Genomic DNA, 27,267 nt, shown 5'->3' on the forward strand with positions numbered 1-27,267 from the left:
GCGGGCGGCCGTCCGGGGGCGCCGCGCGGCGGGCGGGGCGGCGCGCCCGCGGCGCTCTTAAAGCGGCGATGGCTGCGGGGTGGGCCCCGCTCCTCCCACCTTTTCCCTGCCGGCTTGGCCGGGCATGCTTGGGCTTTGTAGGCATTTTCTGCACCTTTCCTCCATGCACAGGATCCGCCGGGCAGTCCCGCTGCCTCCGACCTGCTGCTGTCCGTATGGGTTGGACTGCACCTCCGCACTGGGAGCGGAGACGGCCGCGCCCGTTTGAGGAATGCGAGGCGACGGCGGCGCGGCGGCGGCGGCGGGCGGCCTGCCCTTTTGCCCTTGCGGGGGAGGGACGGCGGGCCTGGGGCCCACGGCCCTGGCGGGGCCTCCCCCGCGGGCGCAGCTGCCGGGCTGTGCCCGATCCCAGGCGCGGCCAGGCAGGGACTCGCAGCCACCGAGCCGTGTGTCGGGCGGGTTCAGACGACCCGATGAGCCAGACTCCCCAACCCAAGGACAACCCAGGAGTTCTCGTCATTCCTCGTTAATGGTTAAATCATGGTTTGTTAGCATGGCTGGGTTCAGACATAACCTGCATCTCAAGCACAAACAGGTTTTCTTTTCTGAAAGCCATCTCTATCTGCTCCCCAGACCTTCATAAACAATCCAGTCGATCTTTGCCCTGAAATATATATATATATATATATATATGAAAAAGCCAGGATTTACAAAGCATGTTTATTTAGGAAAAGACAAAATCAAGAGGGAGGCATTTGTGATGAGTTCCTGACAGTTCAGAGATAAGCTGTATTTAATGGGAGAGTACAAAATACAGATGTTGGAACCCCAAACCTTTGTGGTTCACGACAAAGTCCTCCCAAGAGGCAACTTAAAAATAGACTTGTTACCACCCGGGCAGAGGGACTGCGGCATTCTTTGCGTTCTTGATGAGCACCTGTTGAGCATCAACATGTTGAGCCGAACAGCGAAGTCAGTGCGGAAGAGCAAAACCGACAAAAGTATCATGCATCTGACAAACATCTCCGTACGCCATTCCTTCTTTAAGTAACAAAAATATATCCGGGCATCTCAGAGATATCCAGCAAATTTTTCCAGCTTTTCTCAAAAGAAAACAAACATACAAAATGTTCTCTTTGCACATCAATGAAGAGGAGGCATGTGTCTAAGTGTGGCATTCCCTGCGATCAATCCCCTTTTCCTTGGCTATTCTATTCCTCCTACAAATTCAATGCCTCTGAACTCACGTTTGGAAAAAAAAAAAAAACCCTATTACTTTTGTTAAATTATACTTTCTACAGTATCATGCCCAACCCCCCATCTCCTCTCCTTCATCCTTTTCTGTATGAATTTTATGGGTACCCAGTTCAGTATTGTGATGTTTGAAACCAAAAACCAAGTGCTGTTAAAAGAGTATGGTTGCCATCCTATCTGGTTTAGATAGGAAAAAATCCTCCAATATTCAGTGTGCCCACCCCACTGAGGACTGTAAGATTTTTTCCTATCTAAATCTGCAAAGGATTGCACTCCAAATGAGAAAAGCCACAATTTCCTCAAGCTCGGTGGTGAAAATCTTCAAAAGGTACAAACAAAAAACCCAAGCAGGCATGATCTTAAAAGAAAATGGCAGTAAATTAAATTGATCAAGTGCATAAAATCTGCAATGCAAAGGGCGTGTAGCCTGGGGGCCGTGAGGAAAACACCACTCAGACTGAGGCTTTTCTACACCCCAAATTAGTTTTCTAAGTCAACCAGAGAAGTATCTTTACACACAGAGGACTGTGTCCCTCACACACAGACAGGAGCAACAGAAAAGAAGCTTTGAAGCAGCGTGAAGAGACGCCTTGAGAATACGGGAATGCTTGTCCTCCAAGGAGAAAAATGGCATTTCCCTTGAATCCTTTGCACAGGTCGGCCCAGGTTTTGCTCCCCTGTGCCACAGGACAGTGCTTTGAAATATTACTCATTTCCTGATGGATTGGTCAGCCACGTATTCCATTTCAGTTCCCGAGCCCCGTGAAGGCGAGCTGTTAACCTTTGCATCTCCCGCCAACCGAAGGTCCTGGTCATGTTGAGTCTGTGGATGCTGGCAAGACCAGGGACCTCACAGTGAAGCGGCAGTCCCACGCAGGCGTAGATGGGAAGTCCTGCTGGCCCCCCTGAAATGCCTGCTTTATACCTCGGTAGCCCCAGGCTGAACACCTTCCAGCTGGCATCATGAGAAACTTACAGGGTGGTTTGTAGGGGGAATTGAAAGCAAGGACTGCTGTCAGTAACAGACATGCTTACAACGTACTTGTTTCAGGGAGGACCGTTCTCTGGCTTCCAGGTGAAGTAATTTCAGTGTTCCAGGTCCTTTTTCATCCACTATTGAAGATGACCAGGTTCAGACACCATGATCAGCCATGCTCTGAGGTTAAGTATGGACTAAACCATGGGTTGTCACTGAAACCTGGATTATTGTGCTGTCTGAACCCAGCCATGCCAACAAACCATGGTTTCTTAACCATGAACCACCTATGAAGGGAACCCATGGTTTGTTGTTGGGTTGTGACTAACCAGCCAAGCTGATTAACATGGCTGGGTTCAGACAGTAATAACCCCTATTTCTACTCTTACGCATGGGCTACTATGTTTCCAAGGGATGGTAGATGTTCCGTGTACAATCATCGCAACATTCCTGTTCAGTCAAAATTTACTCCCCAAGAAGGGAGGCAGACAAGCTTTTGGGAAATGGCAGTTATCATACAGCAACAGCTATAAAGAAGGGCAGGGAAAGATTAAAGGCTCCGGCGATTTCAAAGGACACCCTGTTTAAAAGCACAGCCTTTTGCATCCATCAGACATTTGGGTCCTCCTAAGCTAAGGAAATCCACAAGGCACTAAGCAGGAGGAAAGAAAGGAGAAGGCCAGGGAATTAGCCACGTTCCCAGGATCTTCCTAATCCATTTGCTTCTGTTCTGCAGGAGATCAAGTCCTGGACAGAGGTCCCCGCATCCCAGGCCAGCAGCAGCTGCAGCGTCCCAGCCAGCTGTGTGTTCAGCCCTCCCGTGCGGGTTTCCCGTTGCCTGAATGCAGCCACTACCACACCCAAGCTCCCCAAGCAACAGCGAAGCAAGGCCAGAAGGACGGCCAAAGAATGGCTGCAGCTGGCCGTACGGACACGTGAAATAAGAGCCGTCTTCATTTTCTAAAGCCTTGGGGGGAAAGCAAAACTCTTTATTCACCCCCAAAGCAGTTGCCCTTCATATAAAAAGCTTCATGTGGATGCAGGACACCTGGGGAGGTTGCTGGAAGGGGTGACGGGCGGAGCAGGAGGGACCAGCTGGGGAAATTCCCCGGGGGCCCGCGCTGGCTATCCCGGATGCAACCGAGTGCCAAGCGTGCGCTTCCAGGCCGCGCGGCAGGGTGCAGGCGGGTTTATCCCAGCGCCAGCGCCACGCAGGGCCACCCTCAGATGTCCCCTCCGTGAATTCCCCCATCCCATCCCTGCCTCCACTTTGGCCGCTTCCTCACCAGGGGCCAGCAACTTGGCCCACCCACGCCAGCGCAGTCTTCCCACTAGGCGGCGTTGTCTTTTCCAAGGACCCCTGGGCAGAAGAGCTGTCCACCACACAGCCGGGCATCCGTGAGTGTCGCCGGTGCCTCTTTATGCCTGTGGAATGTGGCGACCCCACAGGGCTGCAATACCTTTGCAGCACAGGGATCCTGGGCACGATCCGCCGTTCGTCCGCAGCGGTCCGTATCCACGCTGTGACTCTACACCCACCGCAAATGGTGGAAAGGGGACTCCCCAGTGCCTGAGTGAAGGAGCAAGAGGAAACGCAGTCCCTTGTCTCTTGAGATGTCGGATCTAGTCGATTTAGCCGGGGGGTGCGGGGCCCCTCGCAGGTGCTCTCACGGCGTCTGGGGGCCTGCAAGTTCTCAGTGGTGGAGAGGCTTGGCTTTCTCTCTCGAAGGCATGGTGGGCTGTAAGGCCAAGCCAGACTTGGTTTTGCATGCCTTAGACTGGCACACCAGGGGAGTCGGTATCTGCCCCTCGAGGAGGAGGAGAGGTGGGGAGAATCAGATGAGAGTCAGAAGTCTCGGCCGAGGCTGCTTTGGGAAGCTTAGTTCTCTGCAGAGATCTTGCGTCCTTTCCCCAGGAAAGGGACAGGCATAGCCCTTCATCTACTGGGTGGTGAAGAAAGGACCCCCAAAATGCGTTCAAGAGACAGACACGCAGAATTTGATCCTTTGGTCCCACTGGCTCCTGTCCTGTGTGAATTCCAGAAGGGTTAGTGCAGAAGGATCCACTTTCATCATCCGTGGGTTTTCCTGTCGAGGTGGAGAAAGAGGCCGCGTGTGGTTTATTTGCTTGGCTGGAGCCATCAGGACAAAGACCCTGCAGCTTGGACCCCCTTTTGGATGAGATTCGGGAAAGCAGGAGCACAAACCGAACGTGACCACCTCTGGCGTTAGAGTCAAGGGCCGGGCTCCCCTGTCACAGGCACAGACAGTGTGCTGATATACCCCAGTTGCTGGGGAACATGGGTGAGAGAGTGCTGCCACGCTCCTATCCTGCTCGCATCCTTCCTGTGGGTGCCGATTGGCCACCGTGTGCTGGACTAGGTCAGTCCCAGCATGGCTTTTCTTAGGCTCTCAGCTCAAGAAAGAAGAGTACAGGATGAACATGGTCTAAGCATGGGTCGTTATCAAATCGTGAGTCTTGCTGAATCGTGGGTTGTTGAGCCGTGGGAACCCAACTGTGCCGACAAAGCACTGTTTTGTTAACCAGAAGTAACCCACAAAGCAAGCCCAAGATTTGTGGTTGGGCTGTGAAGCATGAGTTGATTACGGTGGACAAACCATGGTTTGTTAGAACAGCAGGGTTCATACAACACAACCCATAATTCAGGAACACCCCATTGTTCAATGGCAATCAGTACTCCACCTGTTCTTTAGCTTCTGATGTTGCATGAACAGGCCAAAGAAGGGCAGAGACCTCAGGCCTACATACCGTGATGTGTGGGAAGCTATTTGGAGTCCTGAAGGTCTTTTGCTTTCTTCAAAATAAGGTGAACATCAGAGATGGGGTAATCCTGCGTCAGAAAGGGAGGGGGAATACAATCAAAGCTGGAATGAGGGATCTGTGGCAAAGTGAGGGCAAAGGGTCTAGGATCCCTGTGTGGTCATCAAGGGATCGTACCATATGGATTCTGGAATTTGGCTTCGAGTGCCGTCTCAGTGCTGTGCCTAAGACGAACCCACCACCCTTTCTGGGCAACTATTTCGTCCTAAAGCAAGACTCGGCCGCATTCTCCGAGTCGAGACCTGCTGCCCCAAATCCCCACGTCGCCTCACCCGTCGTGACACTGGCTTAGTGGTGCCTTGCACAGAAGCCTCCCACGGAGGGTGGGCGCTACTTCTGGGCTCGCTGCGGAGGTTTACCTGCAAAAGTCGCATGTTGAGGGTGAAGTCACCTTCCAGCAGTTGGTCCCGGATGAGCCTGGGGGCAGATGAGAGGGCGCCGCTTTACGGGAGCCAGGAATTCCTGCATCATCAGCAGGAGAGGGTCTGCAAGGACCATGCCGTGATGACGGCAAGAAGTGGGGACAGGGGGAGGTGCCTCCAATGTACAGGCATTGTTAGTGACGGGGCCTTCTGCTCTGAAGAGAAGGCGAGGGTGGGCGTGCATGAAAGCGTGCATGAGGCAGGGAACACGGGGAGAGGGGCATTTCCGTACCCTCATAGTGTCAAAGCTGACGGGGTGCTCCCCGAGTCGAGCGGCTGACGATGCGGGAAGGAAACCCGTCCGCACACGCACAGGGTGGGACTGTGGATTCACTTCCACGAGACCCTCTTTCAGGGCGGCTTTGGAAGGGGCGGAGCGCATCCATGGAGGGTGAACCCACCACAGGCAGGGCTCAGACAACACGAGACGGCGTTACCTGGCCAGAAGCTTCTCTGGGTTGCTTGCAGTTAAGAAGCCACGGCTTGTCCGCAGGGCTGGGTTCAGAGAACACAATAACCTTCACGCTGGCAGCAACCCAGCTTGGTGTCCACCCATGCTCGACCCATGCTCAGCCCTGGGGCTGAAGGTTCTGGTATTCTCTGAATCTCACCAGGAGCTTCTGGTCAGGAAAGCTGCAGCTGATCAGAGGCCGTCCTTCCACCCACATGTCCGGGGAGCAGGAGCCCTCACCCCACACCCCTCCGTCACCCGGCTAGAGCTGTGGGAAGAAAGGCTGTGCGAGAAAAGGCCTGTGACCTGATTAGGCCCAGCCCCGTCCTGGGTTCTACGCCCGAAGTCCAACAGCGCTCGCCTTGTGGCAAGTGCATACGAATTGGGCCCCAGGCCCGGGAGTCCAGGGGTGGGTGAAAATTAGACCCCCAGCTGTTTTGGACTTCAGCTCCCAGCATTCCTGACCATCAGCCATATTGGCAGGGGCTTCTGGGCGTTCGATGTCCACAATATCTTAAGATCTACCTTCTGCCCTCACTCCCAGTCCAATGAAATCCATCCTCCTCTTTTGAACATCTAAGAGGACCTATTCTGACATTTGTGAGGATCAGCTACACTTTGCCCACATCTCCCAATATTCAAAGATAGACTGCCTCTACACATGGAGGCTCCATTGGGCTATTCGGGGAAATAGCCATCGACAGGCCACTGCAGATCGTATCCTGCTTCTTTTTACAGGCTGTGGAGCTACACGGGAGGGCGAGAGCCAGGAGGCCAGCAAGAGATGCTCACACCAGCATTGCGCAACAGACGAGCAGCAGGAAGTCGAAGCGGCCGTCGTCAGCAAAGAGCGAGTCCCAGATGCGAATCACGTCCGGCAGCAGGAACTCCTGGGACAGCAGCAGCGTCAGCCAGCGAAAGGCAAAGAACTGAGGTTTGATGTTTTGCTCTTGCTGTGGGAGATGGAGAGAGAAAAGCACTGCTTCAGTTCACTTTTAAAGTGGGGAGCAGGATGGGGGGAGGGATCAGCCCCTCTTTCCCGGTTATCCTGGAGAAAGGGGTGGGAGCAAAGCAGACAGCAAGCCACACCGTGCCAGCAGGCCTACCGAAGGCTTCCCTTTTCCTCTGCCAATCCGTATGGGGCATGCCGGGAGCCGCAGGGCACTGTTCTGTCTAAAGACCTCTCGGATTCCATGTTCAACAAGCTGCTGCTGGACTGGTTTTTTGGAACTGCTTTAAGTTGTCTCTCTCTAGCCCTCTATTGGGTTATCACAAAAATGCAGGACAGTTGAGTTCCCCTCAAGTAACTCCCCCGAGACTTAAGTCAGTTTCGTTTGGCCTCCACATCCCTCAAAAGGAAGTTTGTGGCTTTCGATCAGCAGCCCTTCCTTCCTCCTCGATTGCTAAGAAAAAAAAAAATTGTAGATCACCGGGGTTATTCCTCGCACAGAAAAGAGGAGCTTTCCAGGCCTGGCAGGGAACAAAGATGAGGCCGATTTGTGTTCTATGGAGAGAGGAAACATCCTACTGACGTGCAGAAGTAGAAATTCCTTCCGACTCGGCATATTCCGTCACTACGTAGCTCAGGATGGACGAGTCCTGCTGGCCAGGGGGCCGACTTCGCCTTCCATCTCAAACCCAGCAGGATGTCAGATTGCCACGGTGCCATCCGATTTGTTGAATCCCTGAGAGTTGGCGGCACAGAAGCACCACCAACTCCCCGCACCCTGATCCAGCATCTAAAGCACCGTTCCCCGAGCTGGGCCATCCCAGCCATTGGGACTACAACTCCCATCGCTTGCAAACCAGCACAGCCAAGGGCATTTGCAGCCTGCTGCTTTGGGAGAAGTTGGTCGATGGATCTGTCAAATCCACTGGCAAGTCCACCATGGGCTGGAACCCCACCGAGTCTCCGGAAGTCCCCTAGGGGGCACGCTCCGTTTGTGCAGGGGACCAGCTGTGTGCATTGGCTTCACAGGGATGACCAGAATATGCCCCCCGCAAAAGGAAGGCTAAAATATCATAAGGTTGCACAGGATGAATGTCCCAAACATTTCTTCCCCACTGGCTAAATTCTGCCATGTACTGGAAGCAAGGACTCGCTGGCGAGTCTCTGGATTCCGGTAAGACTGGAGTGCAGTCCTGGCGGGAGTTGGGGAGGGGTCTGAAAGGGTGGCCAATCGGTGTCTGCTTGGAGAAGGGCCTTCGAGGGGGGTCCATCTCCCTGGAATGCCTCGCCCCTGAAGTCCAGCTGGTGCCAACAGTCTTGTTTTCAGTGCCTCTTGCTAACATTTTTACATCAGGAACATTTCCTGAACTAGCCGACCACCATTTTATCGATTGTGTTTAGTTACTACTCTGTGTTTTTACCCACTTCTTGTGAGGAAACTGAGGCAGCTTTCACAGACCTCCCCTGTTTTATCCTCACAACACCCCTGTGAGGTAGGCTAGGCTAAGAGTGAGCGCTGGCCCAAGGTCACCCAGGGGGCTTCATGGCCGGGCAGGGGCTAGAACCCTGCTTGAAGCTTTTGCAGCCCTGCTTCAGGGGTTGCTCGGCCTTTCCGAGGCGCTCGCCAGGCGGCCGCTGCGGGGGCCCCACGGCCCCCCCGACCCCCACCTGGAGCCGGCTGCGGAAGGGCTCCTTACCAGCTTCATGTACAGCTCTGCGTCCTTCTCCTTCAAGGTGGAGTAGACCTTCTCCATTTTGTAGGTGATGCCGCACTGCGAGTCGTCCAGGCTCTTGATGAAGTTATCCCTGATCTCGGACATGAGGTTGGTGAAGCAGAAGAATGTGTCTGCCTCGGCGTGCTCTGCAGAGGGGGAAAGGCCAGCCGTTGGCACGCCAGGGACGTGCCGAGCAGGCGGGGCTGGCCGGGGCCGGCACACACCCAGCGAGGGCCTCTCGAAAGGAGCCCGCTGTCACGCGCCCCCTGTCCCACCGCAACCTTTGCGTCTGCTGCCCCTCACTCCGGCCCAGGCTGGCGGGGTCAAGTGAGGGGATTCAGGCGGTGCTGGGGCTTCGAGGGTGGCCCCGATGTCCACAGGCTGATGAATCCGCCCCCAATCTTGCCCCAAACTTTTAAGGAGCGCTTCCTGGTGCCGAGCGTATTCTGGGGGCACATTTCAGCCCCAGAGGCAGCTCCCCGGGCCCTCCAAACCTGGACCCAGCGCTGCAGGCCGGCACCTGCCCTTCTTACCTTTCCATTCACTGTTGGGGTCGGTGGCAAAGGTGTAATAGAGCGGGCCGACAATTTCATTCATGCCTTGGACGTAGGCGATTCCCGGATTCAGTTTCGCGTAGATGAAGAGGATCCGCTCCACCACTTCCCAGTGGGCTTCGCAGCCATTGGGCAGAACCTCGTACTCATTCAGTGAGCCGGGGGCTGGCGTTTTCAGGGGAGAACTCACCTGTCGGGGGCACAGGAGAAAAATGGTACCGGAAACCACGTGAGTCCGAAGAGAGGTCCCTGCATTACCAGAAGAACATTTTTGCCCTGTGTGTTAAAAAAGGAGGCTACAGAACAGAAAACTCTGTGACAAAAAGAGGGGACGTGACTCCATGGCAGAGCCCAACTCGCCCGCAGCAGGTTCCCCAGCAGCCTCTCCAGGAAGGGCTAGAAAAGCCCCTCCTTGAAACCTTGTAGAGCTGCTGCTTCCCATCTGTGCCAGACTGAGGAACGTCCTGATTCAGTATTAGACAGTTTCTGAAGTTCCATTTTAAAGCAGTCCCTTTATCAGAAACATGAGGACTAGAACCTTACTTTCTTCCTGGAAGAATGGCTATGGCTCTGTAACAGAGACCTTACTTTGCAGACAGTAAAGCCCCTGAAGCCCCACGGAGCTGTTGCTGCCCCCACCAGTCAAAGGACTGATTCAACACAAAGGCATTTGGGATGTTCCACTGCTGTGTTTGGTTTGGTCCTCACTGCAAGCACACAGAGGCCAGCCAAATTCAGAGACCGAGGGGACGCGTTAAGAGGAAGAGTAGGTCAAGGGAGTCCAGTCTGCCGTGGGAAACATTCCGCATCTTTGCCTTTTCTCATAAGCCTCAAGAAGAGAAGAGGAAGGGGGGAGAGAGATCAAAGCACTCTGCACGTCCTTGAAAGGCTGCCACAAAGCGCAAGGACAGGACCTCTTCTTGACCATCCCAGAGTGCAGGACATGGAATGACGGGCTCAAGCTGCAGGAAGCCAGATTCTGGCCAGACATCAGGAAACGCTTCCTGACTTTTTGAGCAGTGTGGCAACGGAATCGATGCCCCAGGGAGGTCTGGCGGCATGCGAGGTGCAACTGGTCAGCCCTCCAAGAGGGGTGGTTTCCCCGGGAGTCCTGCGCTGAGCAGGGCCTGGCCCCGCTGGCCCTCGCGCCCCTTCCGGCTCGGCTCTCCCGGGCTTCTGAGCTGCCCACTTGTCCCTCACTAGCCCCTGCAGCTCCTCACGTTCGTGACGCCGCTCCGGTTTCGTGCCACCGTCTGCGACTTGAGGGTGGTCTGCTCCACTCGCTTGCGAAGCGTCTCGAACTCATTCTGGGGGTCGAGAATCAAGAGGCAGGGGTATTCCGTAGGGCGCTGGAAGAATGCCATATCCGGGTACAGTCGCCTGGGTGGGGAAAGGGTCCATCCGCGTTTGTGAAAGGGGCAGGGGAAGCGCGTCAGACCAGCCAAGCTCTGGCAGTAGGATGGAGAGCATCAGAGTATGAGCTCAGCCCTGCTCAGCCCAGTCCCGCGATCCGTTCCCACAGTGGCCCCCTCACCCACGTTCCCCAGGAACTGGGGCACGCAGGCTCACGGCCTCTGTCCCTGCAGGGGGCACATGCCCCCACAAGACTAGTGGCTCTTGATAGCCCTCTCCCCCGCAGAACGGATCCAGTCCCCCTCGGAAGCTGCCCACGCAGGGGCCCGTCAGCACGCCTTGCGCTCGCAAGTGCCACGGCTGCTCTCGGCGCTGCATGGGGGCCCCTCCCCGTCCTGGCCCCCCCTCCCCTCGGCTCCCTGGGATGACCCCCTGGCTGCAGAGGGAGGAAGGCCTCTCCGCGGCTCAGGCCGCCGCCTCCTACCTCACGTCCTTGTCAATCTGCAGCAGCACCTCGTTGTCCTTGAAGTACGTGTTCCACCGGCTGTCCGGGTTGGGGTTCAGTGGCTTCAGGGAAGGAAGGAGAGAGAAGGCAGTCAGAGCCGAGGGGGCGGCAGGGAGAGTCTTCTGCCGTCAAGGGTTTACTTACATGGTCCTCCAAAGTCACGTCTTCCCTGGAGACGCCCAGGTTGGCCTTGGCGATCCCGGGCTGAATAATCATTTCCTTCAAGAACTGGGCGTACAATTCTCTTTAAAAGGAAAGGGGAGGGGGAAGAAAAGCTGGTTTGCACCAAATACTGTTAAGCTCTCTCCACAGCCACATGGAGGAGATGGAGTCTTGGGCAGCAGCTGGGGAAAGAACTCCTCATCCAACCTTACCCAAACTCGTGGCTTCCAGGTGTGCTGGACTCCAGTTCCCATCATTCCCAGCCAGCATGGCCAGTGGAATTGAGAGCTGCAGTCTAACACATCATGTGAACACCAGGATGGAGAGAGTCGAGCACTATGAGCTGGCCAGAGCAAACAGCCTGGGTTCAGACAAACCAAGAAACCACACTCCAGGGTTGCGGGTGGGTTGCCACTGAGCCATGCACTGTGGCTGAAACATGGTTACTGTGTTGTTTGAACGCAGCCATGCCAACAGACCGTGGTCTGTTAATCACAAGCGACCCATGGAGAGAACCTAGGAATAACACCCAGAGGATTTTGTTGTTGCGATTCAACAACCACCCATGGTTCAACAACAACCTGCAGTCCACCCATCTTCAACCCACACCATGTCTGGTCATGTCAGGTGAACCGGGTCACAAAGTTACCTCTGCTTCTTCAGCAGGGAGCTCCATAGCTCTCTTTCCACTGGGAGGTAGTTTAAGAGGATCTGCAAAAGGAAAGAGGAACGTGCAAAGCTCTTTTTCTTGAACAAAAGGTAACGAGAGACAATAACTGTCAGCTCGTGGGGCAACCCCATGCATGTTTAGACAGAAAACACCCTACAACTTATCGGGGGCTGCATGCTTTTTCCTGCCTAAGCTGGCATCAGAATATACCCCGATTTAGATTTCTAGCAAATTTTAACTGCGTGAAAATCTTAGAACTTAGACTGTCCCTTGGCAAAGCTGTCTCACACACATCCCTCACACAACGGTGAATGGGCCAGGGTTCACAGTTCAGTAACGAACCATGGGTTCTCTGTGTGATTTTTTCCGGGTTTGTTGGTGTGACGGGGTCCACACAAAATGGCAAGCCATAGCGCGGGTTGTTGCCGAATTACGAGCTGCTGCGCTGCATACCCAACCACGGTGACCATGAATAACGCCCAGACAAGTTCGTTGTTGTGATTCAACAACCACCCGTGGTTCAGCAACAACCCGCAGTCCACCCATATTCAACCCACACTCTGCCTGGTCCTGTCAGGTGAACCGGGTCACAAAGTCAGCTCTCCATCAGAACACAGGGTGTCTGCCGGGAGGATTAACCTAGTGGCCTTGCAAGCCATCTTATGGTTTCTCGAATTCACAGTTCACTGCCCTCCCCCTGTGGCCTGTTTCCTCAGTCCCTTGGTTGTTTCTTATTCTTCTCCCTGGCCGCTCTCCCCCATGTATCCCTAATGCCTTTGTGGCACTTCTGCAATGGGCGGTAACGTGGCCAGGTTTGTGGGTTTTTTACTACTGTTGTCCACTGCCTCTGACCATGAATGAAACAAGCCATGAACAAACCACAGCTCTGGGTCTGCATGCAAAGACAAGCCATGAGATAACCAATCCAGAGTTTACAACTCAGCAACAAACCAGGGGTCCCCTCTCTGGGCTGGCTGGGGTTCAAACAACCAGGATTTGTTAGTGCAGCTAACTAGCTCAGATGTGATTCACATACCACAGCAGCCCAGAAGAAGCCGGACCCACGGGCTCCTGACATGCGCAAGCCAGGCCACACTTGTGACATGCTCAAGCGCCCTTCACCGTTAAAGCCAGGCAAAGCACAGCGAGGGACCCTCACGAAATAAAGGGAGCCCCCTCCCCACCCAGAAAACTCACCTTCCAGCAGAGACAGCGCAAGCCATTTTCGAAAGGGATCCCTGTGAGGCCAAGAGACAGAACCGTGTGGTTAAGCAAAGTCCCCGCACAAGAGCAACGCCGTTGGTAAGAATGCAGCATTTCGGAAGATATAAATTTCCCAGTTAGATGGAAAGGCAGAGGAAAGGGAAGCTAAACATATGCCGACGCAGCTCATCATGAGCCTCTAACTCACCGAGCACAGCTTCAGCTCTGACTGCTATGATTCCATGGCTGGGTTCAAACGACGGGATAACCCCCACTTAAGGGCTGAGGGTGGGATGTCATTGAACCACGGATTGTTTTGTTGTCTGAATCCAATCACATTAACAAACCATGGCCTGCTAACTGTGAGCAACCCACAGTTCACAACCCAGCAACAAACCATGGGTTTTCTTCATAGGTTGTTTGTGCTTAAGAAGCCTCGGTTTGTTAGCAGAGATGGGTTCAAATGGCATGGCAATCCACATTTACGGCTGAGTAGGGATCGAGTGGAGGTCGTCTCCGAACTGTAGGCGGTCATTGAAATGCGGGAGGTCATGCTGTCTGAACCCAGTCAATGGCCTGATTCGCACAGCAAGCTTGGGTTGATGGTGCTTTGAAAACCCAGCCATGCCAACCAGCTAGTTATTAATCAGAAATAACCCACAAAAAGAGCCCATGGTTTTTTGCTGGCTTGTGAAATGTGTGGACTGCGTATGGCTAAGAAACCAGTGTGTTGGTACCGCTGGGTTTACACAACACAACCAATGATTCAACAACAGGCCAGTGAGTGTGTCTATGCATAAATAGGTGAGTTTACTGAAGCACAGTCCCTCCACACACACACACGTGCGCACGCACACAAATCAGGCAGAAGTCACACAGAATAAGATTATGGGACTCTGCATGTACTCCTGGAAAGCTAATGATGTCCACACCTATTCAGTGACACCCCACAGACCCCCACAAGTTCTTTCCATAATTCTGACATTCCCTTTCCCTTCATCTTAGCATCATGAATTACACTTTGAGAGAAGAAACACATCAGAGATTTGGACAACATGATGGCACACATTCAGGGGTTGTGTAGAGGTTGTGTGTGGATTGTTGCTGAACCACTGGGCTATGTGCTGTCCAAACCTAGCCATGGTGACAAAGCTCGGTCTGTTAACTACAAGAAGAGAAGCCACGGTCGCTGTGGGTTGCGCACGGTGGTTTGCTTATCGTGGTTTCTTACCTTGGTGGGGTTTGCCCAGCGTAACAACACTCAACTCACAGTCAACCCGCATGTGGATTAGGCTGTCTGAACCCAGTCCGAGGGCACCTCCAAGCTTAGATCAACATCTAACAAACTGGCAGGGGGCAAATGCTAGAGGTTTGCCTGTATGTCATTTTATTTCGCAAGCTTTTCCCTCTCCCAGATGTGGCTTGACACGGGATCGTCCAACTCTGTAGGGCTGAAGAATTCCCTGCTGGACAGCCTTAAGCAGGCAACTTGGTGCCGGTCAGTTACCATTTCTATAAATATTAACCCAACAACTTCATGTAAAAAGTAACCATGCACAGAACTCGTTGTTTAAACACGCCAAGCGCGTGTGTGTCCAAGAGGGACTGGAGTGTGGCACTGCAGCCGGTGTTTCATTGTTGTGCCTGAGCAAGCTCTCGGCCTTAGTGACCCCGCAGGGTGCGCTGAGGGTTCGAGAGAGAGGAATGTGCTGAAGGCTTCCTTCTCCAGCAAGCAGAGAAAGGCCGACAAGGAGCACGCACGTGGGAAGAGCAAGATGCCTGCCTTCCGCGTCTGGTTGCTTATCTGGTAGATTCTACAGGCCCAATGCGCTTTTCTAGGGCAGACTGGACTCGGGCAATACCTCATCCCACACTTGAGGGAAGAGTCAAGTCTGGGTCGTTGCAGAACTGAGTTATTGAACTGTCTGAACCCAGCTGAGATAACTCATGGAGATCCACCCTCAGTTCACAAATCAACAACAAACCTGGGTTGTTTGTGGTTCACAAGCCATGGCTTGTTAGTGCAGCTGGATTCAGACAACCCAGTAAGCCATGCTTCAACAGCAACATACAGTTCCACTGCAACTCACTCTCAACACTCGAGTGTCGGTGTGTTGTCCAAGCCCACTCAGTTCACATGGGGCTTTTCATGCTGCCGTACATGAACTGAAGACCGCTCTGGCTGCACGTTGGAAGGAGAGTCTGGCAGAAGGCTAGCAATCCTGTTTGCTAAGCTGTGACATGCAGATACCAAACATCACAATGCCACCTCTGGTATCTACAGCTTCAGCATGGGGTTGACTTGACATGCAGATCATTATCTCCAAAGGCAGTCAAGTTTTCTTTGTGCGTGTGTGCTTTAAGGAGAGGTTACTAACTGAAGAATGTTGGTCCCTATTCTTATTAAAAGATCCTTTTTGTAGGGAGAAATTCCATTGAAATTTGGATATCCACCCCCCAAAATTTAAAAAAAAAATTGAGGGGAGAAATCCCATTGAAATGCTGGCAAGCCATTGGCATAGCCATTGATGACACACTGAAACCGGATCCACCAAGCTGCCGACAAGAATCGGCTAAAGCGGCTTACCACTGAAACACAGTTCACGAAGTTTTGGCAGAATCACACTGGGTTCGCTCAGGATGTCTTGGAATTCCGCAATCCTAGAGGGGAAGAGAAAAGCAGAGCTGCACACATCAAAGCAAGTGCTCAAAAGGGGCACACTGCTGATTGCGTAAGGTGAAACCGAGTCCTTCTGTGCAGGGCTCTAGGGCTGCTGTGAAATCCATCCCATCTGTGTTTTGTGGCCTGCCAGCCATCTTTCACTCCATCATCTTATTCGTGTGCAGAAAAGTGCTTGCACAGACACATGAATCTCCCAAGTTGCATGTATCCATCCAGATGTGTGTTTTCATGCTATGCTCTGGGAGGAATGTGCAATTTGGGACTAATTTATTGTGACTGGATTTGTATAAAACAATGTTAACTTTTTAACAACTCTGTGGTATCTGCACAACTTCGGAAAAGCCGGTGCTCCGCAGAATCCATAGATCAGATTGTTAGAAATGTGAACTTGTTCACGCCTGCTGCAGATTTCTCTGACATCCCTGCCCACCAATCCAACTGCAATTATTGCAATCACAATTACAAATCATTATTACACATCACATTTTCGGCTTTTGGGCCAACATGCATAAGGGTTCTTTCAGTCCTGACTCCTCTTGGGACAAAGCCCAGCTTGCAGTGACATTCCAAATTACATATTTTTTCTCTCTCCCCCTTGCCTCCTTCCTTCAAGGGCACTACAAACCTAGTTAGGCCCGTCGTAAATAACCCAAGAAACATGCAGTTCTGATAAGAGCTTTTATCTGAACAAAGGCAGCACAAGTACAAGAAACCACACAGATAAAAATTCGCCCACCCCAACCACTGCTGCAGGGCAGCGACTTGAGTCCTTGCTGGACAGCTATAAATCTAACAGTGTAGGGCAGAGGCAGGAAACCACCTGCAAGATGCTGGGAAGTGCAAAGCAGAGCATGAGAAGAGCGCATGTGCCATCGACTGGCACATACAGGCACTCTGACAGTGGCTCGCAGGAACTTGAGCTAAGCCAGTTTCCATTAGCAAACAGGGCAATTCTCCTGCTTTGATTGCACTTGAGGAAGTCCTGGAGCTGTGCAGGGACAGACCGTAACAATCAGTGTGACCCTGTGTGAACTTCAGGTGTTGTCCTGCCTCTGGGGACAATCACACTGGTTTGCTCTGAACATCATGGCAACCCAGCGCTTTTAAACACTTATTCTACAATGAACCAAAATGCTCTTACCATGATGTGCAGAACAAGCCGATCGTTAAACAGTTGCACACTGTTTCCGTACTGACACATCCAGGACGGGATGTGAGAGCTGCTTCAGGCATCCTGGCATCGCTTTGCAAATGGCCTACCTCTTCCCCTCCTTTTGGGGTTGGTGGAAACTCTCAGGGTTTGGAGAAAGGGTTGTGGGTGCACTTACAGAGCGGCAGACGTGGGTGAGGCTTGCGGACTCACAAGATGTGGCTGGAGACACAACACTTATTTCCCACAGAGGCTGTCAGGGGCTGCCCTAACTGGGACTTGCACTTCGGATCTTGCATTCAGCGCCCCGGAGCCCCAAGGGGGGCCTGCCCATCCGCTCTGCTGCCCCGGGGCATGTGCCGAAAACCCAGTCCAGGGGTTCTAGATCTCTGCTGCACCAGGTCCTCCTGACTTAGCCACCTGTTGCCCACCTGTGCTTCCCCCTCCTGCTGCTCCTTGCAAACCTTCTGAGTTTTCCTCCCCCCCAATCAAATATACCCCCTCCCCAAAAATGCATTCATTTCTTGCAAAGTGGGGTACCCATAGGAGGCGAGGACCTTTAAACAGCCACGATCCCGGCACACCCAACAACAGAAGAGTGGCACTCTATTTTGTGGCCGGCTGGCCTCACTGTGGAAAAACAGGTGACTGAAGTAAAGGCATGCAAGGAAAAGGGGGCGGGGAGCCTGTGGGATGTTCAGGGAGGGCTCAGCTTTTGCTCCTCACATTCAGTAAGGGAGAGAGCCGACTGCTGGCACCAGACTGCTGGCTTGCTCATCGAAACTTTTATGGATTTGCCAGGTGATGCAAGTTTATACCAAAGTTAGCTCGCATTAATTCATCTCACAGTTTAAAGGGCAGGTGAAACTGTTTGAGGAGAAGCACTCATGGGAGAAAGTCCCAGAGTTTTTCCCGTGGAACTGGCAAGCTTTTGCACTCTTCTCGTCCTCACTTTTGCAAGAAAAGCTACTAAAAAACTCTTCCCTCATGTTTGCCTGAGGCTGCAAACACACCCCTTGCAGACAAGGGCACATTTTGAACGTTAAAGGGGGAAAGGGAAGCATGGGAGTGGCAGGAAAGCAGGATTCCCGACGGCGCCCACCCGCCCGCCCGCCCTGACCACAACGCCAGCCAGGCCCAGATGCTTGCAGCTGGTCGAACCACGACAAAGTTTCGCTGCACAGGAGAGCCTTGCTGCGCTCCTGCACAGGTTGAGCCAGAGGAAAAGGGAAAGCCCAACAGCTCCCAACATCCCCCAGCCAGAGGGAGGGGTGTTGCTGGGGGCATGGAGGTTGATGTGTGCAGGACTGGGCCCTCGCAGCTTGCTTGCAAGACTCTCCAGCTGGTCCACGAGGTCATGGGAACGCGCTGGAAGCCGCCCCAGATCAAGGCGACCATCTCGCCGGGACTGAAGGGGCCCGGCCTCTCCAGGTGTGCGGATGCAGAGACTTTCCCAGCGCTCCGCAGAGGCCTTGGGTGAGCTAAGCAGGGTGCTACCGGGCACTGACGGCACTTCCCCGCAATAAGGGTGGGGGGTGTAGAAACGGGTAGCAGGGCCCACTTCCAGGTGCTCCAGCGTGATTTTCCCTGTCCTGCAGACTGGGAAGCAGGAATTCTGCAGCAGCAGGCCGGCTGTGAGAGGTGCCTGCCCCTTTTCCAACAAGGAACTAACGGTGGCACAGCTTGCACCAGCCTCCTCTTCCTCTTCGCCACTGTGTGATCACGGCAAGCCTGCAAGCCGGGTTAGGGTGAGGCTGTGACTAGCCAGGGAGCGTTGTGGCTGAGCAGGAGGCAGCCCTGGCTCTCCAGACGCTGCTCTAACCACTACCCCACTTGGGCTATCCGGGAACTTCCTTCCCCGAATGCACAACAACCCTCTGAGGAGGGGGAGGCGATGACCACACAATTGGCTCAAAGCCACCCAGGCGGGGATTTCAACTGGGGCTTCCCGAGTCGGGTCCAGCACCCACACCTCGCCTCGCCCACACGTGCGGTGTGTGCGTTTGGGTCGCCACGACTCTCCGCGGCACGGCGCGCGCCTCCTCGCCTTCGCGGGCGCGTGTTGAAGCGTGCGGTGCGTCTCTTTGTCCGTGCCTTGGCGCGTGACCTGTGTGCACGAGTGGATGCGGCGTGGGCCGGCCAGCGCGTGTGCAGCGCCGCTCCCTGTGCCCGCGCGTGCGGGAAGCCGCGGGCTGGCTTCGGTGCTCCCTTGGCCCCCGCACACCTGGCCACCCCCGTCCGCCGCCCCTGCAGATGCAGCGGCTTCGCGGGCTCCCCTCCGCGGCCGCCCCGGCAACGCACTCGGGCCCGGCCCAGCCCGGCCCGGCGCCCCCGCTGCACGCCCCCCGCCCCGCCTGCGCCCCCCCGGGCCCCACCTGCTCTTGTGCAGACGGGACATGATGGCGGCGGCCCCGGCGCCTCCCCGGCCTCCTCCGGCGCCTCCTTCCCCGCGCGGGCGCCCATGCACTGGCGGCCAGCCCGGCAGCGCGGAGCCCCATGCGCGGCGGGCGGAAGCCCGGCCTGGCTGCGCGAGCGGGGGCGGGCGGATAAATAGGCGCGGGGCGGCGCGGGGCGGTGCTCGCCCGCCCCCCGGCCCCGCGCAGGCCGCGCGATCCTGCGCCCCGCGGCTTCTCCGCCTGCGCGGGCCCGGGCGGACGTGGGAGCCGCACATGAACCGGACCCTTTTATTGTGGACGTGATTAAATCCAAACAGAAAAAACGAAACATTAAAATCCCCAGATGCACTTTGAACAGATCGATTGCAGCTGACGGCCCTTCATAAATGGATGCGCCGTTATATTGCACGACTCGAGCGGAGCATCGACGCTGGTTCCTTGCGTCGGGGCAGCTGTGGGACTCTTTGTACAACTGCGCTTTGTTCCAGAGGAAGGCTGCTCGGGTTCCACCTTGCCCAGTTTGAACGCTTATTCCTATTGCTCCACTGAATTCTCATCCAGCCCCAGAGAAGGTGTGAGAGCCCCTGGCCAGGCACTCCCTAGAATCATCGAGCAGTAAAGTTGGAAGCAGCCAAGCAAGCCCTCGGGTCCAGCCCCCTGCTGTTGCAGGACACCAAGTTACAGCATCCCGGTCAGGGCTGCCCGGTTTCTTCTTGAATGTCTCCCGTGTGGGAGAGCCCACAACTTGCCCAGCTAATAGGTTCCATTGTCGTACTGCTGTGACAGTCAGGAAATTCTTCCCAGTGTCTAGTCTAAATCTGGTTTCTTTTAACTTCAGTCTGTTATTCTGCATCCTGAACTCTAGGATGATCGAGAAGTGATCCTGTCCTTCCTCTTTGTGACAGCCTTTCAGGTACCTCTTGGGTGCTATCACATCACTTCTCCCAGTCTTTCCCCACAGGGTTTTGCCTCCAGTCCTCGGATCATCCTTGTTGCCCTCCTCTGTACCCTTTCTGCATCTTTGTAAAACTTAGGTGCCCAGAACCAGACATAGAACTCCAGGTGAGGTCTGACTAGTGCTGAGTAGAGGAAACTAGTACCTTATGTGTTTTGGAAGTGAAGTTTCTGACAATGCAGTCCAAATAGCATTTGCCGTTTTTGCAGCTGCATCACATTGTTGGCTCATATTCAGCTTGTGATCTACACCAATCCAAAGATCCTTCCAAAGATCCTTCTTATTTGCAATCTTGTTCACCATATTGTGGTTGCTTGTTGCTAAGTGGAGGACCTGGCATTTGTCCCTACTGAATTTCATTCTGTTATTCACTGCCTGGCTTTCTAACCTGTTGAAGTCACCTGTATCTTATCTCTCTCTTCCAAGGTATTTGCTATTCCACCCAGCTTTGTGTCATCTGCAAATTTAATCAAATTGCCCTGTACTTCCTCATCTAAGCCTTCAGTAAAAATGTTCCCGCTTCATTGGACCTTACAAAGGTGCCAGGTCCTGATGGGTTACACCCGAAAGTACTTAGAGAGTTGGCAGGGGTTCTCTCATGCCCGCTGGCCTTCATTTTTGAGGCCTCGTGGAGAACGGGTGAAGTTCCAGAGGACTGGAGGGTGGTGTCAGTGGTCCCAATTTTCAAAAAGGGTGGTAGAAGGGACATGGGGAATTACAGACCGGTTAGCCTTACGTCCATTGTAGGAAAAAGAATGGAAAGGCTCATAACAGAGAGAGATCTATTGATGCTTGATAGGGAAGGAAGGCTGACAGCCACACAACACGGCTTCTGCAAAAACAGGTCCTGCCAGACAAACCTTGTGGAATTCTATGACAAGGTTTCGAGGTGGCTGGATGGAGGGGATGCAGTGGATGTGGTTTACCTGGATTTCAGCAAGGCCTTTGACAAAGTGCCCCATGATATCCTGGTTGAGAAACTGAGGAGTTTTGGGATACACCAAAGCACTGTCCGGTGGATTAGGGCATGGTTGACTGACCGAAAGCAGAGGGTAACCATTAGTGGGAATCATCGGGATGGCGGCCAATGACAAGCGGGGTCCCCCAGGGTTTTGTCCTGGGGCCGATCCTGCTTAATCTTTTCATCCATGACATGGAAGAAGGGGTGAACAGTCTGCTGATCAAATTCACAGATGATACTAAAACTGGAGCAGTGGCCACAACTGAGGAGCAGGTACTCCAGATCCAAAAGGATCTGGACAGACTATGGAAGTGGGCAGGAGACAACAGGATGGCGTTCCATGTGGATAAGTGCAAGGTCTTGCACTTGGGGCATAGGAATAGCTGTCATAAGTGCAGGTTAGGGGACAAGTGGCTGGAGAGCAGCCCTTGTGAAAGGGACCTCGGGGTGCTGGTTGACTGCAGGCTGAACATGAGTCAGCAGTGTGATGCAGTGGTTAAGAGTGCGAACGCCACCCTTGGTTGCATAGCCAGAAGTGTAGCTTCTAGATTGAGAGAGGTATTACAACCACTTTATATCACTCTGGTATGCCCGCAACTGGAGTGTTGTGTTCAATTTTGGACCTCTCATTACAGAAAGGATATAGCCAGTTAGAGTCAGTGCAGTGTAGGGTCACAAGGTTGGTGGCCGGTTTGCAGGGGATGCTGTATGAGGCGAGACTGAGGTAACTGGGTCTCCTCAGCCTGGAGGAGAGGAGACTCGGAGGGGATCTGTTGGTGACATACAGGTATGTGAGGGGATGTCACATGGAGATGGGTAGAGACCTGTTCTCCCCTGCAGAGGAAGGCAGGATGCACTCCAACGGAGCAAAGCTCGGGGAACCCAGGTTCCATTTAGATGCCAGGAAGCACTTCCTGACAGTTAGGACCCCGAGGGTATGGAATGGGTTTCCACGGGAGGTCGTTGAGGCCCCATCGGTGCGGGTGTTCAAAGATAGGCTGGACATGCACATGGTGGGTATGTCGTGACCGGAGCTGGCTGGACCCAGGGGTCAGACTAGATGGTCCAGGAGACCCCTTCTGACTCGCTCTGTTTCTATGTTTAATTTCTGCTTCCATGCCTGGCCATATCACCTACCACGGTGCGTGCCTCTCCTTAGCCACTGGCATAGGCAAATATACTGCAAATGATGCCTGGAGGGGTGTATGGAAATGACGCGTTGCCTCTTTGGGGGGTCCCAGGAGGATGCACCACTCACCACCTTCCAGAGGTGCATGGGCTGTCACTCCCGTGGCCTCCTGCAATGACAGGGGACCACAGAAGTTGCAATGCAACAACCCTGGAGGACTCCACATTCGAGGAGGGCTGTCCTAAATCCAGGGGTTTGGAAAGGAATCGTGGGGGGTAGGAGAGCAAGAGGCTCCAAGGGAGAAATGGGAAGGGATGTCCATATAGAAACATAGAAACAGAGTGAGTCAGAAGGGTCCTCCTGGGCCATCTAGTCTGACCTCCAGCACCTGCCGGCTCCGCTCATGACATGCCCACCATGTGGATGTCCAGCCTATCCTTGAACACTCGCACCGATGGGGCCTCAACAACCTCTCGTGGAAGCCCATTCCACACCCTCGGGGTCCTGACTGTTAGGAAATGCTTCCTGGCATCTAAATGGAACCTTGGTTCCCTGAGCTTTGCTCTGTTGGAGCACATCCTGCCTTCCTCTGCAGGGGAGAACAGGTCTCTGCCCATCTCCATGTGACATCCCCTCACATACCTGTATGTTGCCAACATATACACTCTGAGTCTCCTCCAGGCTGAAGAGACCCAGTTCCCTCAGTCTCGCCTCATACGGCATCCCCTGCAAACCGGCCACCAACCTTGTGGCCCTACGCTGCACTGACTCCAACCTGGCTATATCCTTCCTGTAATGAGGGGCCCAAAACTGAGCACAGTACTCCAGTTGTGGGTGCACCAGAGTCGTATAGAGTGGTAGTAATACCTCTCTCGATCTGGAAGCCACGCTTCTGGCTATGCATCCAAGGGTGGCGTTCGCCCTCTTGACCAGCGCATCACACTGCTGACTCATGTTGAGCCTGCAGTCAACCAGCACCCCGAGGTCCCTTTCACAAGTGCTGCTCTCCAGCCACTTGTCACCTAACCTGTACTTGTGACAGCTATTCCTATGCCCTATACGATAGAAAACGTATTGGAGAAAAGGAAGAAGGGGTCCCCTTTCATATCTACCCTATATCTCCATCGGGAAGGGGGAGAGGGGCTCTCTACTCTCTCCCCGGTCTTTTCTGCGTATCTTTGGAAAGGGGGTTTCCTACATACGCACACACAGGCGCACGGGGCAGAGGCGGGTACGTCGCAGCCCGGAACCCTCCTCTCGGGGAGCCTGTTTCCAGGGGGAAGGCGAGACGAGGAGCGCCCCTCCGGTCCCCCGGGACGGGGAGAGCGCAGGGCCCGGCTGCCGGAAGTGACGCACGGGTTTGTTGACAGCGGCTGCTCCTGCAGCGGGGGAGGGCAGCGCGGGGAGCGGACCGCGGTGGGGACTGGGCCCTCCTCTTCCCCACCCCCGCCCGCATCCCCTCGGGGTCCCGCTTTCTCCTCCCCTCCCTCCCTCCCTCTTTCCTTCCTTCGCCGGAACCGGAACCAAGTTTGACCCGGACACTTGCTCAACCTGCAGCCAGGTGAGTGTGTGCGGGCGGGGACGTTGCGGGAGGCAGCTCCAGGCGCTCCAGCCCCCCGCTCCGGGAAACGGGGGGCGTGGTGGGCGCGGAGCCCCCGGCCTGGCCCTCACCCGCCGCCCAGGTGCATGGGGAGCGCGTTGCAGGTCGGCACTCTCCAGCTATGCGGTGTTCCAACTCCCATCGTCCACAGCCAACCGCAGAGGAGTGCTTTGCAGCTCCCGCCATGCAGTCTTTAAGCATCTTTAAAATAGACATTTTAAAACTGAAGCCCTCCCGTGCTTGCCTATTTGCCCTGTATACTCAACCATCAGCTGCTGTGAAAGATGCAGATTTCACATTCAGACGTAACTAGGAAAAGCACTGGGAACAGAACTGCAATTCAGTGGTGCAGCTACACTTGCTATACTGCCCACAGTTCTGATTGCTTACCTAAAAAAGGAGGGGGGGGTATTGTAGACTTGGGAAAAGTGCAGAGAAGGGCAAATGTTCAGGGCTGGAGCAACTCCTGTGTAAAGAAAAGCTACAGTGTCTGGGATTGTTTAGTTTAGAAAAAGGGTGATTAAAGGGAGATGTGGTAGAAGTGGGCAAAATGATACCTACTGCAGAGAAAGTGATGAGGGAAATATTTCCTCCCTTTGCCATCATGCTAGAATGCAAAGGGGGGTCACACACCCCATGAGGCTGAGTGATGCCATATCCAAGGAACAACTTCTCAGAGCAGAATTGAAACTGAAATTCATTTCTGCAACATGCAGTGATGGCCACCAATGTGGGTACTTGTAAAAGAGGACTGGGCACATTCAGGAGGAGGAGGCTGTCAATGGCTGCCGGTCCTTGTTGCTAGATGTTCCCTCCAGCATCCAAGGTAGACTGCCTGAGTGTACCAGTTGCTGGGGAACATGAGCAGGAGGATGTTTTTATGCTCGTGTCCTGCCTGAGGGTGTCGCCTGTGCATCTGGTTGCCCTCAGTGTAACCAGAGGAGTGGATGAAACACACCTTAGTCCGATCCTTACCTGACAGAGCACTTCTGGTGTGAAGCTACTTGTATGCTCTGGGCTTCATCTCGGGCCCTCCTCTAGGTACTTCTCCAAGGGTGTCTTGAAAGGCAGCAAACAGGAAGATGATCTTCCTAGTGGTGGCTCTTCAGTTCTGAAACAGACACCCCAATCATTGTTATCTGTTTGGTGCCAGGTTTGGTGCATTTGTCAGCCTGTGAGTTGCTTTTAATGCAGTCTTGTTATTTTTCTTGTTCATTGTTTAAAATTGGCTTTAGGCATACATGTGTCTCTTTGTTCATTGTCTGTGTTTGCATGTATACCATTTTAGCATGTATTTTTAAGGTCTTAATCTTTGTAAATCAGTCAGAGAGTGCTGCCTGGTGGTCAGTATAGAAATGCAAGCAGTGAGATGGTTTGAAACTAGATGGTGTTTGAAACTAGCTCTTTTTCGTCTGCCTGCAGTGGTCCTGATACAACTTTGGAGTCTGCCCTAAAATCTCCTGAGAACAAGGGAATTCCAGGAAGAAGGAAACAGCGCATCTTCGACTTGCCTTTCCCCCCTCCCTTGTTCCCCCCTTTTGCCCCATCCACTGCCACAAGATGGCGGCCGACAGCCCAGAGTCGCTGATGGCCCTCTGCACCAATTACTGCCTTCACAACCTGGAGGGGACGCTTTGCTACCTGCTGGACAACGAGACTCTCCGTCTCCACCCAGACATTTTCCTGCCGAGCGAGATCTGCGACAGACTTGTCAATGAGTAAATGCTTGTGTCTATTGCCGTTCTGGTTTTCCCTATAGAACTGTTTTTCCCTATAGAATATAGGCCTCTTTTCCCCTAAGCACCTACCCAATCTCATCCTCCCAGCAGTGAGGTCAGTCAGATGACAAATGACATGCTCTGTGCAATAAATAGATTTGAACCTGGATTTTATAGAATCACGGAGCAGGAATGCCCAGGCCCTGTTGCTACAGGTCACCAGGTTACACCGTCCCACTCAGATCTGGTCGCACCTTGTCACCACAACCTCAAGTGTGGCAAGGAAGTTTGTGTGAGCAGTTTTGAAAGGTCTTTCTGTGAGCTGTCATCCTGGAACAAGCAGAGGACTGCAATATGAATCCAAAGGAAGGGGCAGGTTTGGGTGAGGCTCATTGATTGGCCCAAAGTCACACGGTGAGGTTCGTTATTTATTTAAAACATTTCTATGCTGCCCCCATCGCAACAAAGCCTCAGGGCAGCTCACAAAAAATACAGAAAAACAATAAACAATAACAATATAACAATTTAAAAGAAAAAAAACATTGAAACCCCCCGGTGCATTTTCGGCTAATTTTAAAATCCTAATAAATACAATAATTTAGCAATTAAAATAAGTTTTAAATAAAAAGGTCTTAGCCTGGCGGCGCCAGGCATACCTCTCTGGGGAGCGCATTCCATAGATGGGGTGCCACCGCAGAGAAAGCCCTCCTAATATTCACCCTCCTAATATGCACAGTACTCACCCTCCTAATATCATTCACAGAGGGTTCCCGGAGAAGGGCATCCGTTGCTGATCTTAAGGGGTGGGAGGGCATATATGGGCGCAAGCGTTCCTTTAGATATCCAGGTCCCAAGCCATTTAGGGCTTTATAGGTCATAACCAACACCTTGAATTGGGCCCGGACTTCAATCGGGAGCCAGTGGAGCTGACAGAGAACTGGGGTTATATGAGAACAATGCCCAGTCCCTGTCAGCAACCTGGCAGCTCTATTCTGCACCAATTGAAGTATCCGGACCGTCTTCAAGGGTAGCCCCACGTAGAGTGCATTACAGAAATCTAATCGGGAAGTTACCAGCGCGTGTGTCACTGTTGCCAGGCAGTCGTTCTCCAGGAAGGGATGCAGCTGATGGATCAGCCGAAGCTGAAGGAAGGCGCTCCTCGCCACCGCCGTCACCTGAGCTTCTAGAGACAGCTCAGGGTCGAGGAGCTGCAACCCCATTTAGGACAAGGCCCAAGTCCCCCATCCCGAGGCCCGAACCACCCACCAGCAGGACCTCCGTCTTGTCTGGATTGAGCTTCAGTTTATTGGCCCTCATCCAGCCCATTACCTCGGCCAGGCACCGGTTCAGCACAGCCACTGCCTCACCTGGATTGGTGGAAAATGAGAGGTAGAGCTGGGTATCATCAGCATACTGATGATTCCGCAGCCCACACCTCCTGATGACCTCTCCCAGTGGTTTCATGTAGACGTTAAACAGCAAAGGGGACAAAATGGACCCCTGCGGAACTCCATGGCATAGCTGCCATGGCGCAGAGCCATAGTTCCCCAGCAACACCTTATGAAATCGGCCGTTGAGATAGGAGTGGAACCACCGCCACACGGTGCCTCCAACTCCCAA

The 27,267-nt window shown here is 53.7% G+C and overlaps 3 protein-coding genes across 7 annotated transcripts in view; 1 reads left to right on the forward strand and 2 right to left on the reverse strand.

Annotated features, from left to right (window-relative positions):
* The window catches only part of ENDOG (endonuclease G), a 4,182-nt gene extending 3,228 nt beyond the window's left edge, over positions 1-954 (reverse strand). Inside the window, exons 1-2 of the mRNA XM_044453056.1 lie at positions 891-954; positions 202-323 (exon numbers count right to left, since the gene is read on the reverse strand). Of these exons, the coding sequence (XP_044308991.1) occupies positions 202-323; positions 891-954 (186 nt within the window). The remainder of the gene's footprint in view (positions 1-201; positions 324-890) is intronic.
* TBC1D13 (TBC1 domain family member 13) lies at positions 707-19,373 on the reverse strand. 5 transcript variants are annotated; one of them, XM_044453129.1, is made up of 13 exons: positions 19,264-19,373; positions 15,643-15,716; positions 13,050-13,090; positions 11,832-11,893; positions 11,165-11,264; positions 11,000-11,082; positions 10,383-10,542; positions 9,142-9,352; positions 8,591-8,754; positions 6,737-6,897; positions 5,431-5,488; positions 5,000-5,081; positions 707-4,317 (listed from the first exon to the last, which is right to left on the reverse strand). In XM_044453129.1, exons 1-12 carry the CDS (start codon positions 19,284-19,286, stop codon positions 5,016-5,018), a joined length of 1,203 nt encoding a protein of 400 aa, XP_044309064.1. In that variant the 5' UTR covers positions 19,287-19,373; the 3' UTR covers positions 707-4,317; positions 5,000-5,015. The 5 variants fall into 5 exon arrangements, 2 of the variants coding, with proteins under 2 accessions (XP_044309064.1, XP_044309063.1); XM_044453128.1 differs by lacking the exon at positions 19,264-19,373 and adding an exon at positions 16,880-17,286; XR_006416895.1 differs by lacking the exons at positions 707-4,317; positions 19,264-19,373 and adding exons at positions 5,931-6,212; positions 16,880-17,288 and having other exon boundaries at positions 5,032-5,081.
* A 4,349-nt stretch (positions 19,374-23,722) lies between these two features.
* Positions 23,723-27,267, forward strand: part of ZER1 (zyg-11 related cell cycle regulator) — a 19,661-nt gene continuing 16,116 nt past the window's right edge. The window contains exons 1-2 of the mRNA XM_044453115.1: positions 23,723-23,890; positions 25,352-25,647. Coding sequence (XP_044309050.1) covers positions 25,490-25,647 — 158 coding nt within the window. The 5' untranslated portion in view covers positions 23,723-23,890; positions 25,352-25,489. The remainder of the gene's footprint in view (positions 23,891-25,351; positions 25,648-27,267) is intronic.

Source organism: Varanus komodoensis, unplaced genomic scaffold (genome assembly GCF_004798865.1).
Source record: "Varanus komodoensis strain SLA01 unplaced genomic scaffold, ASM479886v1 scaffold77, whole genome shotgun sequence".
NCBI lineage: Eukaryota > Metazoa > Chordata > Lepidosauria > Squamata > Varanidae > Varanus > Varanus komodoensis.